Genomic DNA, 16439 nt, shown 5'->3' with positions numbered 1-16439 from the left:
GTTCGATAGTAATAATATACAAATAAAAATAGAGCAACATGAGCTCTAAAACGATGAACCCAGCATGACAGAACCGTGAACAACATGCACATACAAACACCATAGGCTCGTGGAATGACATATTCATGTATTTTTTTCTAAGCGTCTTGTGTGTTTCAGTTGTGTCAACGTGTGTGAGAACATGTTTGGGAGACAGCTGGCGGTTAAAGAGATTGTAAATGAAATGACACTGCTGAGATTTTCCTTTCCTTTCTTCCTCTCAGATACGTCACGACGGGTCCAACAGTTATCGTCTGATGCAACTCGGTTGCCTCGAGAGCGTCGCCAACTCTTCGGTGGCCTACAGCTCGTCCTCGCCGCTCACAGCCTACCCCCCGGCGGCCACAGAGTTCGCCTCGCCCTACTTCTCAACCAACCACCAGTACACCCCCCTGCACCACCAGTCCTTCCACTATGACTTCCAGCACTCCCACCCAGCCGTGGGCCCAGAAGCATATGGCCTCAACTCTCTCCACTCCGGGCAGTACTACCAGCAGATTCACCATGCAACACATGGAGATGCAGACTTCATCAACCTGCACAGTGCCCGTGCACTCAAGTCCTCGTGCCTGGATGATCAGCAGAGGCGCGAGTTGGGCTGCCTGGACGCTTACCGGCGACATGACCTGTCTTTGATGACGTCACACGGTGGACAGTATAGCATGCACCACGACCAGAGGCTGCTGCCTGCGGCAGGTCTGGGGCTCCCAACCCCTGGGGCGGATGACCTGCAGGTACCTCCTCTCCTCTCTTGTCTTCTCTCCCCTCCTCTCCTCCTCTCCCCTCTTCTCAACTCCTCTCCCCTCTTCTCAACTCCTCTCCCCTCTTCTCAACTCCTCTCCCCTCTTCTCAACTCCTCTCCGCTCCCCTCACCCTTCTATCTTCTCTCCCCTACTTCTCACCTCTTCTCCACTCCTTTCTGCTCCCCTCCCCTCCTATCTTCTCCTCTCCCCTAATCCCTGCTCCTCTCCCCTTCTCTCCTCTCCCCTCTTCTCACCTCCTCTCCTCTCCCCTCTTCTCACTTCTCCACTCCTCTTCCGTCCCCTCTTCACACCTCTCCACTCCTCTTCCCTCCCCTCTTCACACCTCTCCTCTCCACTCCTCTTCCCTCCCCTCTTCACATCTCCCTTCCTATCTTCTCCTCTCCCCTACTCCCTGCTCCTCTCCCCTCCTCTCCACACCTCTCCCGTCTTTTTACTCCTCTCTCCTCTCCTGTCATCTCCCCTCCTCTCCTCTCTGCTCCTCTCCTCTTCCTTCCTCTCCACTCTTCTCCTCTCCCCCACTGTTGTAATCCTGATCAAACACCAAGTCTAAACACAGCTGCTGACATTTTTTATCCAATAGCCACACTGGCTATAATGAACTACAAGGTCATTTTCAGGCCCTAACTGAGACAGACAGACACACAGACAGAGTACTCACTGTGTATATAAACCGTTTAAGAATGGACATTGCCATTGAGGCGTTCCACCATTTTAAAGTAGTCAACTGGGTCTTGATTCCTATGAGTTGGGAACAATCAGACAATGAATTAGAACTAAATGTACTGCTTTAAAATGGATGTAGTCTCAATGGCGCCCGTGCTGTCACATACGCTATAATGGCACAGATACAAAGATGTGTCCTCTATCTATCTCTATGGTCAGAGTCCGTCTCCGCCCTTACCAGACACAGACACTAGCCCAGCTCTGTTCCCTCTCACGCGTTGCAGTCCTTTTGAAAAGCAGCAGGAGGAGTGTTCAGTCAAAATAGAAACAGAACATTCCATGTATGACAGTCGATACCTACATTAGGCTAATATTATACTCGATGGAGAGAAATTGAATCAAAATGGGTCAAATGAAGATGAAGTAATCTAGAACAAAAGGAAATAGAATAAATGCTGCATTTAAACGGTTAATCTGAGAAATCCACTTCCATTATGCAGTCCACCCTCTACTTTACCCCATATGCACGTGACATATATTTTAACTATTCTTTTAGATGTAAAGAAATAGTGTGTGTGTGTGTCCGGCTGGTGAGGCGGTGTGAAGCCGCTGTGTCGCTCTCCTCTGAAAGGCGGATTAAGGGATCCGGGTTCGCGGCACAATGGGTCGCGGGAGCGCCATAAAGCACCGTAGTTTATCCAATTACCGACTTAATGTCAATCAACCGGTTCTTTATGCAGCAACATCTGAGCTGCGGCTCCGGTTAAACACGCTACACGGGACAGAAAAATCATTCCTTTATTACAATATTCCATTTTAAACTGAACAACCAAACTGCTAGGATACCAGAAGTAATTCAACTGGTAGGATAATATATATTTACTCAATTACTCATATTAATATAGAGCCATTGTAGAACTACTTTACTTGTAAGTAATATTAACATAGGTTTACATTATAACTAATTGATCAATACTATTAATATATGTTTATGTGATAACTACTTGATTAATAATATGTTTTTATTTCACTACTTGATTCGTAATATTAATATAAGTTTATATGTATATTATTAATTATATTTGTTTTTGTAAATAATAAAACAAATATTTTATTGTCACAAACACCTGATAGGTTTAATGTTTTGTTTTACAGGGTCAGTCATAGTAGTATGACAGGTGTTGTTTTACAGGGTCAGTCATAGTAGTATGACAGGTGTTGTTTTACAGGGTCAGTCATAGTAGTATGACAGGTGTTGTTTTACAGGGTCAGTCATAGTAGTATGACAGGTGTTGTTTTACAGGGTCAGTCATAGTAGTATGACAGGTGTTGTTTTACAGGGTCAGTCATAGTAGTATGATAGGTCTTGTTTTACAGGGTCAGTCATAGTAGTATGATCAGTCTTGTTTTACAGGGTCAGTCATAGTCGTATGATAGGTGTTGTTTTACAGGGTCAGTCATAGTAGTATGATAGGTGTTGTTTTACAGGGTCAGTCATAGTAGTATGATAGGTGTTGTTTTACAGGGTCAGTCATAGTAGTATGATAGGTGTTGTTTTACAGGGTCAGTCATAGTAGTATGACAGGTGTTGTTTTACAGGGTCAGTCATAGTAGTATGATAGGTGTTGTTTTACAGGGTCAGTCATAGTAGTATGATAGGTGTTGTTTTACAGGGTCAGTCATAGTAGTATGATAGGTGTTGTTTTACAGGGTCAGTCATAGTAGTATGATAGGTGTTGTTTTACAGGGTCAGTCATAGTAGTATGATAGGTGTTGTTTTACAGGGTCAGTCATAGTAGTACAGCACCACTGGAGCACATTAGGGTTAAATTCCTTGGTCAAGGGCACATTGACTGATAGATTCATCTGATAACTACTTTATTAATGTTGATAAAGGTTTATATTTTAACAGGTTCATTAATATTAATATAGGGTTAGGGTTAGCCTAACCCTAACCCTAACCCTAACCCATTAATATTAATATAGGTGTATATGACAACTACTAGCGTACCATAGCATAGTAAAATAGTATCCTGGTAGGATCTGTAACAATAATTATTATAATAATGGGGATGGTGTTCTAGATCCAATTGCCTACCATATTTTTTTTCCTGTTCTCTTATTTATGCTATGATGGTGATGAGGACAACCGATATTGTGATTCTGATTATAAGAATATTGTTTTTATTTCAAGTTCATATATTTCAATATGTCACCATCTTTGCCACTTTCGTTATGTAGATTGTTATTAGACCTGTGAGTGGTCTGTTTGTAGGAAGGGTAGAAGGACACACACGGCCCATTAGAATAGGTCTTCACCCTTCTTTAGAAAATAAAGGCACGTGAACCTGAGTAGAACAGATGCGGTCTGATCCAACGCGCGCAGAAACAGACATAGCATCTTTGAGAACATAAAGAGATTTTCATGCTCAACAAAAGAGCTGCCACACCTTTCCCCCGTCAGGCTCCCTAACCCTAACCCTTTCTCCTGTTAGACACTTAATGTATGCAAGACCTTTGCGTTTTGTATATTGATTTTATAATCACTTTAGCTTCGGAGTAAAAATATACTATAGAGACAGAGTTTGTTAAAAAGACTTACACGGCCTGTTCCGTGTGGCGTGAGATAGACAGCCGAGTGTTTTATTTTAATAAGGGCTGTGTCTGTGCCCGACCGCCTTGCGGCTCACACCGGGGATTAACGGGGTTCTTGTTCCTAGGCCATCATTGTAAATAAGAAGTTGTTCTTAACTGACTTGCCTAGTTAAATAAATATAATAGTAATCATGCATTAATAATGTCCAGAGAGAAACAAATGAGAATCAAAAAACAGACACATTCAGCTCCGCACAGTGGGTCAACTTCAGGATGGGCGAGAACGCTCAGCCCACGGTGGCGTGTGTGTGTGGACATCTGCGCCTACCTGTTGTTACCGATCATAACCACAAATGTAGCATGTAAAACCTGTTAATAGTTCCCGCGTGCAGAGCCTGGTATCAGAATGACTGAGGAACACGGGCTCTGTTTTAAAGGAACAGTGGGTTAACTGCCTTGTTCAGGGGTAGGATGACAGATGTTTATCTTGTCAGCTCGGGGATTCGATCTTGCAGCCTTCAGGTTACAAGGCCAACGCTCTAACCACTAGGCTACTTTCTGCCACATTATTTATTGCTATTATTCATACAATTATTATTATTAGTAGTATTGCTGTTGTTGTTATTATTAATAATGTGACACTGTTTCAGGGCTCCGTCGAGGCGCAGTGCGGGCTCATGCTCAATGGCCAAGGTGGCGTCATCCGAAGAGGTAAGGCACCTTAAAACACACACTTTAGACACACATTAACATGAATACCCATCTCCTTCTCTGTCTGGTAAACTGAAGAATCGAGCAGACAAGACGGAATCTAAATCAAGTGAAAATATATTGTTGTTGAATTAGCCAATATTATGACACACCACGGTACTATTTTACATTTTCTGTCAGATTGTATTTAAAGTTGTTAAATTAGTACGTGAAATGTCCTGTCATGCATGCAGGCACTTTCACTTCAAACCAGACAATTCCTCTACTCTGCCTGAAGCTGTAATGTCGGATTTCCTTCACGCTTTCAGTACAACTTCCATTGTAGAATAGAGTGTGCATAATCCTCTGATCAGTCATTCTCAAACCAACTCTATTATGAAAAGTAACAATGAAAATAATAAATAAAAATCATATTGCCTGACAACAACAACAAGAAACAATAATATGAATAATAACAGTTGTAGTAATTGTTATAATGACAGCAATAATAACAGTTATAGTTGCTTGATAGTAATAATTACAGCTTTAATAACAGTAAAAGCAGTAATAACTAATAAAAAAATCCTGAAATAAGGTGGTTTGCTTGATGGCTTGTTTTGAAGTGTTTATGGGATGGCTGGAAGCCTAGTGGTTAACAGTGTTGGGCCAATAACCAATAAGTCGCTGGTTTGAATCCCGAGCTGACTATGTGAATCATCTTTTGATGTGCCGTTGAGCAAAGAACTTAACCCTAATTGCTTCTGTAAATGCATTTAAAATGTCTAAAACCATAGTTTTTGCATTTTATCCATGAAATGTAATACTAATTTATGCCAATTGCCTCTGTTTATAGTTTATCAAAGTGAATTTAAGGTAGCCTGAACATGTACAAATTGGTTTGGTGTCTCTAGCTTGAACGGTTCAAGAGTTACTGTTGGTAAATTATTTTATGCAAAATATACAGTACATACTTATAGTAGATAAACGTTTTTAAATAGTTTACGCTCTAGAGCGGGCGGAATACATGGAATTATAATTCATCTAGAGTTGTGCTTTCACTTCAGCAAGAACAGCTAATAATCATTTAACAGTGTTATCCTTCACAGTAATAACTGAAGGATGTTTTTATTTCTTCTTTATGTCTTTAATTTCACCTTTATTAAACCAGGTAGGCCAGTTGAGAACAAGTTCTCATTTACAACTGCGACCTGGCCAAGATAAAGCAAAGCAGTGCGACAAAAACACAACACAGTTACAGATGGAATAAACAAAAGTACAGTCAATAACACAATAGAAACATCTATAAACAGTGTGTGCAAATGGAGTTTGATCATTTCATAGTGTTGGCCTTCACAATAATAACCAAATGACGTTTTGATAATTTCATTGTGTTGGCCTTCACAGTAATAACCAAATGACGTTTTGATCATTTCATTGTGTTGGCCTTCACAATAATAACCAAATGATGTTTTGATAATTTCATTGTGTTGGCCTTCACAATAATAACTGAAATATGTTTTGATGTCATTAGTAAAGACTTATGACTGTTTTTATTATTTGTTATCATTGATACATTGGAAATAAACTGTATAATGAAATATAGCCCAATGATGTAGAAAGAGATCATTCGAACTCTGAAATACTGTTTCTGATGATTTTAATCCACTAAGGTGTTGACACAAGACTTTTCCAGATGTTCAGCGTGGTAAAATTAATATAAATTTTAAAAATGAAAATAAGATAAAAAAAACAACAACATTTTAGCTTGAGCTTGGTAAGGAGAACAAAGAGCGAACTGCTTTCCTGGAATTTTTACCTGTTATCTGTTGCAGTGATAGTATTTTTACCTGTTATCTGTTGCTGTGATAATATTTTTACCTGTTATCTGTTGCTGTGATAATATTTTTACCTGTTATCTGTTGCTGTGATAATATTTTTACCTGTTATCTGTTGCTGTGATAATATTTTTACCTGTTATCTGTTGCTGTGATAATATTTTTACCTGTTATCTGTTGCTGTGATAGTATTTTTACCTGTTATCTGTTGCTGTGATAACAGGTATAAATATTATCTGTTGCTGTGATAGTATTTTTCAGTATTTCATCATCTCCACATCTATCACTCCAGGATTAATGCTAAATTGTAATTATTTTGCCTCTATGGCCTATTTATTGTCTTCCTCCCTACTCTTCTACATTTGTACATAGATTTTTGTATTGTGTTATTGACTGTGTTTGTTATGTGTAACACTGTGTTTTTTTTTGTCGCACTGCTTTGCTTTATCTTGGCCAGGTCGCAGTTGTAAATGAGAACTTGTTCTCAACTAGCCTACCTGGTTAAATAAAGGTGAAATAAAATAAATAAATAACATTTTTACCTTATCACTCTCTGTTGCTGTAGTAGTATTTTTACCTGTTATCTGTTGCTGTTATCTATCAAATACGTCGTTATTTTTCTGTTATTCTCTAGCTTTAGACGTGTAATTTTCCACTAAGCAGCCTGTATCTAGTTGTTTAATAAACAGTGCAGGTGCGTGTGTGTGTTACTCTGTCTTGGTGTTGTGTTTTGGAGAGTTCTGGAGGATTGATACGGGAATCCCTCCGCTATCACTTTCGGTTAATGGTGTGCAGGATTTAGCCGCGAGCTCCACTGCTCCAACCATCACAACCAATAATCTTTGCTTTACCTCGCGCTCCCGTATCGATAGCTTCTCTCGCCTCGGGCGGCCGCTTTGATATGCTAATGCGGCGCGGCCAGAATTCAGCTGAGATCATATTAATGTTGTTCTTTCTGACGCCGGCTTTGGCGCCATGAATATTCACACAACCTTTTTCAAAAGAAATGTCTCCAGAAACGCGGCTCCTACTTAGAGCAGTGTCTGTGTTTTAATCACCAGTATCCCACCAAGCCTTCAGCATCTGATCAAGCTTATCACCAGACGTGTGCCCTCTACGTGCACGCGCCCTCTCTCAGACGGCTGCTGGGTTTGTGTGGGCTGTGCTGTCTTGTGACAGGTGCTCTAAACATTGTTTTTAAAATAGGAAGAGAATGACATTTGGCCCGTGTCTCTTTTTCTTTAATTTTCGTGGCAAACTTGTAAAAGGCGCTTGATTCCGCGTGTGATCCCGCCGCCGCTCGCGCCGCCGCCCGAGGCTACTCTCCACTGCTTAAATAGCGCTATCGCCTCTGGGCCCACGCGCTCCACCGCACTACCGGCAAAAGCTCTTTTTCCATTGCCCGTGGCAACATAAAATACAAACTACTTTGATTCAAAACATTTTTGGAGGAATTAATATGATGTGAACTCACAGCTTTCAAAGACGTGAGTCTGACTGACAGGCCAGGCAGGAAACTGTCACACAGCTGGACTTCACACACGACTATCACACTCACATACACAAGCACACCCACGCACGTGTTTATTTGTTGTGTTACTGTGTTGTGTCTAGGAGGTACCTGTGTGGTGAACCCGACAGATCTGTTCTGCTCTGTCCCTGGCCGTCTGTCCCTCCTGAGCTCAACCTCCAAATATAAAGTCACCATCGCTGAGGTGAAGAGACGCCTCTCGCCTCCAGAGTGTCTCAACGCCTCACTACTGGGAGGAATCCTCCGCAGGTACACACACACACTCACACACGATAACAAAAACACGAACAATGGAGTAAAACATATTTGTATTTTAGGCTCTGATGACAGTTTTACACTCATGAGTTTTTTTCCGAAAGTGATCGGTATTGTATTGTTGATACTCATGTGTCATTGATAGTGATGTGATTATATATGCTGGGGTTACACATTCATACATGGCAAAACAGATAGGCAAAAAGTAATATGAAGAAAATAGATTTGAAGTGTCTGTCCTATATCTGAGAGATAAACAGATGCCTTATGTTAATTTGACCCAGTTTCTCACAGCAGAAAAATAATCCTGTAGCAACAAGGAATGGAAATTATTATGTGGATTATAATTAATGGGAATGTTTTATAGTGGTTAATTCATTTTTGGTATTGATGTGAAGATGTGATCATGTCTTTTAATGCAGAGCTAAGTCTAAGAATGGTGGTCGTTGTCTGAGAGAGAAGTTGGATCGACTTGGACTCAACCTGCCAGCTGGTCGGAGAAAAGCTGCCAACGTTACACTCCTCACCTCTCTGGTGGAAGGTAGGAATAACTGATCACTCTATCAATTTACACCAAATAAAACTCATCCTTCTATCAATCTACACCTAATAAATCTCATCCCTTCATCAATCTACACCTAATAAATCTCATCCCTTCATCAATCTACACCTAAAAAAACTCATCCCTCTATCAATCTACACCTATTAAAATTCACTCCGCTATCAATCTACACCTAATAAAACTCATCCCTCTATCAATCTACACCTAATAAAACTCATAATTCTATCAATGTACACTTATTAAAATTCACTCCGCTATCAATCTACACCTAATAAAACTCATCCCTCTACCAATCTACATCTAATAAAACTCATCCCTCTATCAATCTACACCTCCTAGTAAAACTCATGACTCTATACTAATAAAACATCTCTGTGTGTGTGTTTGTAGGTGAGGCGCTCCACCTGGCTAGAGACTTTGGTTATACGTGTGAGACAGAGTTTCCTACCAAGGCAGTAGGAGAACACCTTGCCAGTCAACACAATGAACCCAAGGAGACCAACGCACGCAAGAAAATGGTGCTGGCCACCAAGTAAGACACACACACACCCTTATTTACCTTTTTCACTCTTTATTCGATGCGCACTTAATTTTATTTATGTGTCAATTAATCCCGAATGGGATTGGTTGCCAGTTGACATGAAAATACACCTTAACCTCTAACCTGTGACATTTAGGCAGATCTGTAAAGAGTTTCAGGACCTGTTGAGTCAGGACCGTTCTCCTCTTGGCTCCTCCAGACCCACACCTATACTGGACCTGGATATACAGAGACACCTCACACACTTCAGGTACGCACACACACACACACACACACAGTAATATGCAAAGTCCTAAAAATAGTCAAATCCACTCTGCTACCCAAGGGTTAAGTGTTAGGGTTAGCTTCTACCCCCAAGTCATAGACTGTTGTCTCTGCTACCCCCAAGTCATAGACTGTTGTCTCTCCTACCCCCAAGTCATAGACTGTTGTCTCTGCTACCCTCAAGTCATAGCCTGTTCTCTCTGCTACCCCCAAGTCATAGCCTGTTCTCTCTGCTACCCCCAAGTCATAGCCTGTTCTCTCTGCTACCCCCAAGTCATAGCCTGTTCTCTCTGCTACCCCCAAGTCATAGCCTGTTCTCTCTGCTACCCCCAAGTCATAGCATGTTCTCTCTGCTACCCCCAAGTCATAGCATGTTCTCTCTGCTACCCCCAAGTCATAGCATGTTCTCTCTGCTACCCACAAGTCATAACCTGTTCTCTCTGCTACCCCCAAGTCATAGCCTGTTCTCTCTGCTACCCCCAAGTCATAGCCTGTTGTCTCTGCTACCCCCAAGTCATAGCCTGTTGTCTCTGCTACCCCCAAGTCATAGCCTGTTCTCTCTGCTACCCCCAAGTCCTAGCCTGTTCTCTCTGCTACCCCCAAGTCATAGCCTGTTCTCTCTGCTACCCCCAAGTCATAGCCTGTTGTCTCTGCTACCCCCAAGTCATAGCCTGTTGTCTCTGCTACCCCCAAGTCATAGCCTGTTGTCTCTGCTACCCCCAAGTCATAGCCTGTTGTCTCTGCTACTGCACTGCAAGCGGTACTGATGCACCAAGTCTGGAATCAACAGGACCCTGAACAGCTTCTACCCCCAAGATGGCTAAATAGTAAAATGGTTAACCAAATAGTTAGTAAAATAGTCAGCTACACTTACCATCTGCATTGACTCTTTTTGCACTAACTTTGTTAACTCATCATATTCATTGCTACTACTGTTTATTATCTATCACTTTATTACTAGTTATATGTACATATCTACCTCAATTAACTCCTACCCCTGCACATTGATTCAGTACTGGTACCATGTGTATATAGCCAAGTTATTACCTCATACCCCTGCACATGGTCTCAGTTTATTTTTTTAAACTTTTCCTTTAATTAACCAGGCAAGTAAGTTAAGAACAAATTCTTATTTTCAATGACACCCTAGGAACAGTGGGTTAACTGTTCAGGGGCAGAACAACAGATTTGTACCTTGTCAGCTAGGGAGATTGAACTTGCAACCTTCCGGTTACTAGTCCAACACTCTAACCACTAGGCTACCCTGCCGCCCCCAGTACTGGTACCATGTGTATATAGCCAAGTTATCGTTACTCATCGTGGATTTATTATTACCTGTTGTTTACCAAGCATGTGACACATAACATTTGTATTTATTATGGATCCCCATTAGCTGCAACCAAGGAAGCAGATAGTCTTCCTGGGGTCTGGCAAAATTAAGGCAGTTATACAATTTAAAAAACATTACAATACGTTCATAACATATTTCACAACATATTAAGTGTGTGCCCTCAGGCCCCTACTCTACTACCACATATCTACAACGCAAAATCCATGTGTACGTGTGTGTATAGTGCATATGTTTGCATGCGTCTGTGCCTATGTTTGTGTTGCTTCACAGTCCCTGCTGTTCCGTAAGGTGTATTTTTTACCTGTTTTTAAATCTGATTATACTGCTGCGTCAGTTACCTGATGTGGAATAGAGTTCCATGTAGTCATGGCTCTATGTAGTACTGTGTGCCTCCTATAGTCTGTTCTGGACTTGGGGACTGTGAAGAGACCTCTGGTGATATGTGTTGTGGGGTATGCATAGGTGACTGAGCTGTGTGCCAGTTGTTTAAACAGACAGCTTAGTGCTTTCAACCAGCTTCACTACTAATGTCTGTGTTTAGGGTTATATAATGTGTATTTATATGTGTGTGTGTGTATTCTCCAGTCTGATCACCCATGGGTTTGGGACTCCGGCGGTGTGCGCAGCTCTTAGCACCTTCCAGACCGTTCTCAGTGAGATGCTCAACTTCCTGGACAAACAATCTGCCGCTGGGAACCATGGGAAAACCTCAGGTCAGGAGACGGAAAAGACCGGAAACGCCCGTAAAAACAGCGAACCGCTCAATAAAGAGGAGAAAGCTGAAAAGACAGAGTAACCCCTTCCCTGTGCCTTGGGAGGATAAGCTATGGAGGCAGATATGTTTATTAATTCTGAACAACAGGGAGTAGAGACATGGACTTCTGGTCACCGCCATCTGGGAGCCAACGGGAGAGGAGCACACTGTTCTTCCTTCAGCCTCCACCTGAACAGTGCAATTAATGCCATCAGAGTGTTTACCATTTTAGAATTGTGAGACTGGGGTCTGGGGTTACCGTGTTGGTGAGAGTTTGAGCCTGGGGTTACCATGTTGGTGAGAGTGTGAGACTGGGGTTACCATGTTGGTGAGAGTGTGAGACTGGGGTCACTATGTTGGTGAGACTGGGGTCTGGGGTTACTATGTTGGTGAGAGTGTGAGACTGGGTTACTATGTTGGTGAGAGTGTGAGACTGGGTTACTATGTTGGTGAGAGTGGAGACTGGGGTTACTATGTTGGTGAGAGTGTGAGACTGGGGTTACTATGTTGGTGAGAGTGTGAGACTGGGGTTACTATGTTGGTGAGAGTGTGAGACTGGGGTTACTATGTTGGTGAGAGTGTGAGACTGGGGTTACTATGTTGGTGAGAGTGTGAGACAGGGGTTACTATGTTGGTGAGAGTGTGAGACAGGGGTTACTATGTTGGTGAGACTGGGGTCTGGGGTTACTATGTTGGTGAGAGTGTGAGACTGGGTTACTATGTTGGTGAGAGTGTGAGACTGGGGTTACTATGTTGGCATAAGTGTGAGACTGGGTTACTATGTTGGTGAGAGTGTGAGACTGGGTTACTATGTTGGTGAGAGTGTGAGACTGGGGTTACTATGTTGGCATAAGTGTGAGACTGGGTTACTATGTTGGTGAGAGTGTGAGACTGGGGTTACTATGTTGGTGAGAGTGTGAGACTGGGGTAACTAAGTTGGTGAGACTGGGGTCTGGGGTTACTATGTTGGTGAGAGTGTGAGACTGGGGTCACTATGTTGGTGAGACTGGGGTTACCATGTTGGTGAGACTGGGGTTACCATGTTGGTGAGACTGGGGTTACCATGTTGGTGAGACTGGGGTTACCATGTTGGTGAGACTGGGGTTACCATGTTGGTGAGACTGGGGTTACCATGTTGGTGAGACTGGGGTTACCATGTTGGTGAGACTGGGGTTACCATGTTGGTGAGACTGGGGTTACCATGCTGGTGAGATTGTGAGACTGGGCTTACTATGTTGGTGAGATTGTGAGAGTGGGGTTACTATGTTGGTGAGAGTGGGGTTACTATGTTGGTGAGACTGGGGTTACTATGTTGGTGAGATTGTGAGACTGGGGATACTATGTTGGTGAGATTGTGAGACTGGGGATACTATGTTGGTGAGATTGTGAGACTGGGGTTACTATGTTGGTGAGAGTGTGAGACTGGGCTTACTATGTTGGTGAGAGTGTGAGACTGGGCTTACTATATTGGTGAGAGTGTGAGACTGGGTTTACTATGTTGGTGAGACTGGGGTTACTATGTTGGTGAGATTGTGAGACTGGGGTTACTATGTTGGTGAGATTGTGAGACTGGGGATACTATGTTGGTGAGATTGTGAAACTGGGGATACTATGTTGGTGAGATTGTGAGACTGGGGTTACTATGTTTGTGAGATTGTGAGACTGGGGTTACTATGTTGGTGAGACTGAGCTTACTATGTTGGTGAGACTGGGCTTACTATGTTGGTGAGAGTGTGAGACTGGGCTTACTATGTTGGTGAGAGTGTGAGACTGGGCTTACTATATTGGTGAGAGTGTGAGACTGGGGTTACTATGTTGGTGAGAGTGGAGACTGGGGTTACTATGTTGATGAGAGTGTGAGACTGGGGTTACTATGTTGGTGAGAGTGTGAGACTGGGGTTACTATGTTGGTGAGAGTGTGAGACTGGGGTTACTATGTTGGTGAGAGTGTTAGACTGGGGTTACTATGTTGGTGAGAGTGTGAGACTGGGGTTACTATGTTGGTGAGACTGGGGTTACTATGTTGGTGAGATTGTGAGACTGGGGTTACTATGTTGGTGAGATTGTGAGACTGGGGTTACTATGTTGGTGAGATTGTGAGACTGGGGATACTATGTTGGTGAGATTGTGAGACTGGGGATACTATGTTGGTGAGATTGTGAGACTGGGGATACTATGTTGGTGAGATTGTGAGACTGGGGATACTATGTTGGTGAGATTGTGAGACTGGGGTTACTATGTTGGTGAGACTGAGCTTACTATGTTGGTGAGACTGGGCTTACTATGTTGGTGAGACTGGGCTTACTATGTTGGTGAGAGTGTGAGACTGGGCTTACTATGTTGGTGAGAGTGTGAGACTGGGCTTACTATATTGGTGAGAGTGTGAGACTGGGGTTACTATGTTGGTGAGAGTGGAGACTGGGGTTACTATGTTGATGAGAGTGTGAGACTGGGGTTACTATGTTGGTGAGAGTGTGAGACTGGGGTTACTATGTTGGTGAGAGTGTGAGACTGGGGTTACTATGTTGGTGAGAGTGTTAGACTGGGGTTACTATGTTGGTGAGAGTGTGAGACTGGCGTTACTATGTTGGTGAGAGTGTTAGACTGGGGTTACTATGTTGGTGAGAGTGTGAGACTGGGGTTACTATGTTGGTGAGACTGGGGTTACTATGTTGGTGAGAGTGTCAGACTGGGGTTACTATGTTGGTGAGACTGGGGTTACTATGTTGGTGAGAGTGTGAGACTGGGGTTACTATGTTGGTGAGAGTGGAGACTGGGGTTACTATGTTGATGAGAGTGGACACTGGGGTTACTATGTTGGTGAGAGTTTTAGACTGGGGTTACTATATTGGTGAGAGTGTGAGACTGGGGTTACTATGTTGGTGAGAGTTTTAGACTGGGGTTACTATGTTGGTGAGAGTGTGAGACTGGGGTTACTATGTTGATGAGAGTGGAGACTGGGGTTACTATGTTGATGAGAGTGGAGACTGGGGTTACTATGTTGATGAGAGTGGAGACTGGGGTTACTATGTTGGTGAGAGTGTGAGACTGGGGTTACTATGTTGGTGAGAGTGTGAGACTGGGGTTACTATGTTGGTGAGAGTGTGAGACTGGGGTTACTATGTTGGTGAGAGTGTTAGACGGGGGTTACTATGTTGGTGAGACTGGGGTTACTATGTTGGTGAGAGTGTTAGACTGGGGTTACTATGTTGGTGAGAGTGTGAGACTGGGGTTACTATGTTGGTGAGACTGGGGTTACTATGTTGGTGAGAGTGGGGTTACTATGTTGGTGAGAGTGTGTGTGTGCGCCTCTGTGTGCGCCTCTGTGTGCGCCTCTGTGTGCGCCTCTGTGTGCGCCTCTGTGTGCGCCTCTGTGTGCGCCTCTGTGTGCGCCTCTGTGTGCGCCTCTGTGTGCGCCTCTTGCTTGCCTGTGTGTGTGTGTGAGTCCAGATTTCTGAGACTAGTCCATTTTGTAATGATGACTATTCAGTTGCCATAGAAACAGTTTGTTGTGCATGTCTATCTTTGTACACTCCCCAGAACTATGTTTACGACACAAGCTCTTTGACCCTTCATAAACATTTGTATAGATATATATAAATATTTAAATAACTTTTCTTGTAGGCTTTGAACTACATATACTGTATGTTAAAACCATAACTTCTAAAATACCTGTGTTCAATAAAACCTATTGATACAAGTTTTTTCCTACTGGTTCCTGTGTAGTGGGTGGATCAATCAATACACACACACAACAAAATATATAATCACATGTTGTGGTATAATAACAGACACCGGATGTGAATCCCTCTGATAAAATATAAAACTGTTTGATCAATCTTACAGTTTGATTGAATACTCCTCCTCAATGGAAGAACTTCTGAAACAGATAAACATGAAGAATAAAGACCTGCCAGTTCCCCAGGAGTAAGAGAGATAGGTAGTGTCGTTGTGATGACTATCATTAAATGTGAAGACTGTATATTATCAAATCAATTCTCTGTGTCATTTAATTACCCGATTAAAACTAATCATGTAACTTTAATTAACTAGGAAGTCGGGGCACCAAGGGAAAATGTTTAAAAATCCTACAATGTGATCTTCTGGATTTTTTTCTCTCGTTTTGTCTGTCATAATTGAAGTGTACCTATGATGAAAATTACAGGCCTCTCTTCTTTTTAAGTGGGAGAACTTGCACAATTGGTGGCTGACTAAATACTTTTTTGCCCCACTGTATATACTGTCCTCTAAACCATCTACTGCATCTTGCCTATTTATTTATTTATTTTATTTTACCTTTATTTAACCAGGTAGGCAAGTTGAGAACAAGTTCTCATTTACAATTGCGACCTGGCCAAGATAAATCAAAGCAGTTCGACAGATACAACGACACAGAGTTACACATGGAGTAAAACAAACATACAGTCAATAATACAGTATAAACAAGTCTATATACAATGTGAGCAAATGTGGTGAGAAGGGAGGTAAAGGCAAAAAAGGCCATGATGGCAAAGTAAATACAATATAGAAAGTAAAACACTGGAATGGTAGTTTTGCAATGGAAGAATGTGCAAAGTAGAAATAAAAATAATGGG

The 16439-nt window shown here is 42.4% G+C and overlaps 1 protein-coding gene across 1 annotated transcript; it reads left to right on the top strand.

Moving 5' to 3' along the window:
• Nucleotides 1–209: 209 nt before the first annotated feature.
• On the top strand, nt 210–15410 carry LOC109882056 (transcription factor AP-2-delta-like). Its single transcript, XM_031836701.1, has 7 exons — nt 210–773; nt 4712–4772; nt 8201–8366; nt 8795–8913; nt 9325–9466; nt 9612–9725; nt 11676–15410. The coding sequence occupies exons 1-7, from the start codon at nt 297–299 to the stop codon at nt 11884–11886; spliced, it is 1290 nt and encodes a 429-aa protein (XP_031692561.1). The 5' UTR covers nt 210–296; the 3' UTR covers nt 11887–15410.
• Nucleotides 15411–16439: the final 1029 nt, after the last annotated feature.

The sequence above is a fragment of the Oncorhynchus kisutch genome, linkage group LG12 (assembly GCF_002021735.2).
Source record: "Oncorhynchus kisutch isolate 150728-3 linkage group LG12, Okis_V2, whole genome shotgun sequence".
Taxonomy (NCBI): domain Eukaryota; kingdom Metazoa; phylum Chordata; class Actinopteri; order Salmoniformes; family Salmonidae; genus Oncorhynchus; species Oncorhynchus kisutch.
The sequence above is the reverse complement of the archived record's forward strand: the minus strand, read 5'-3'. Positions and strand labels throughout refer to the sequence as shown.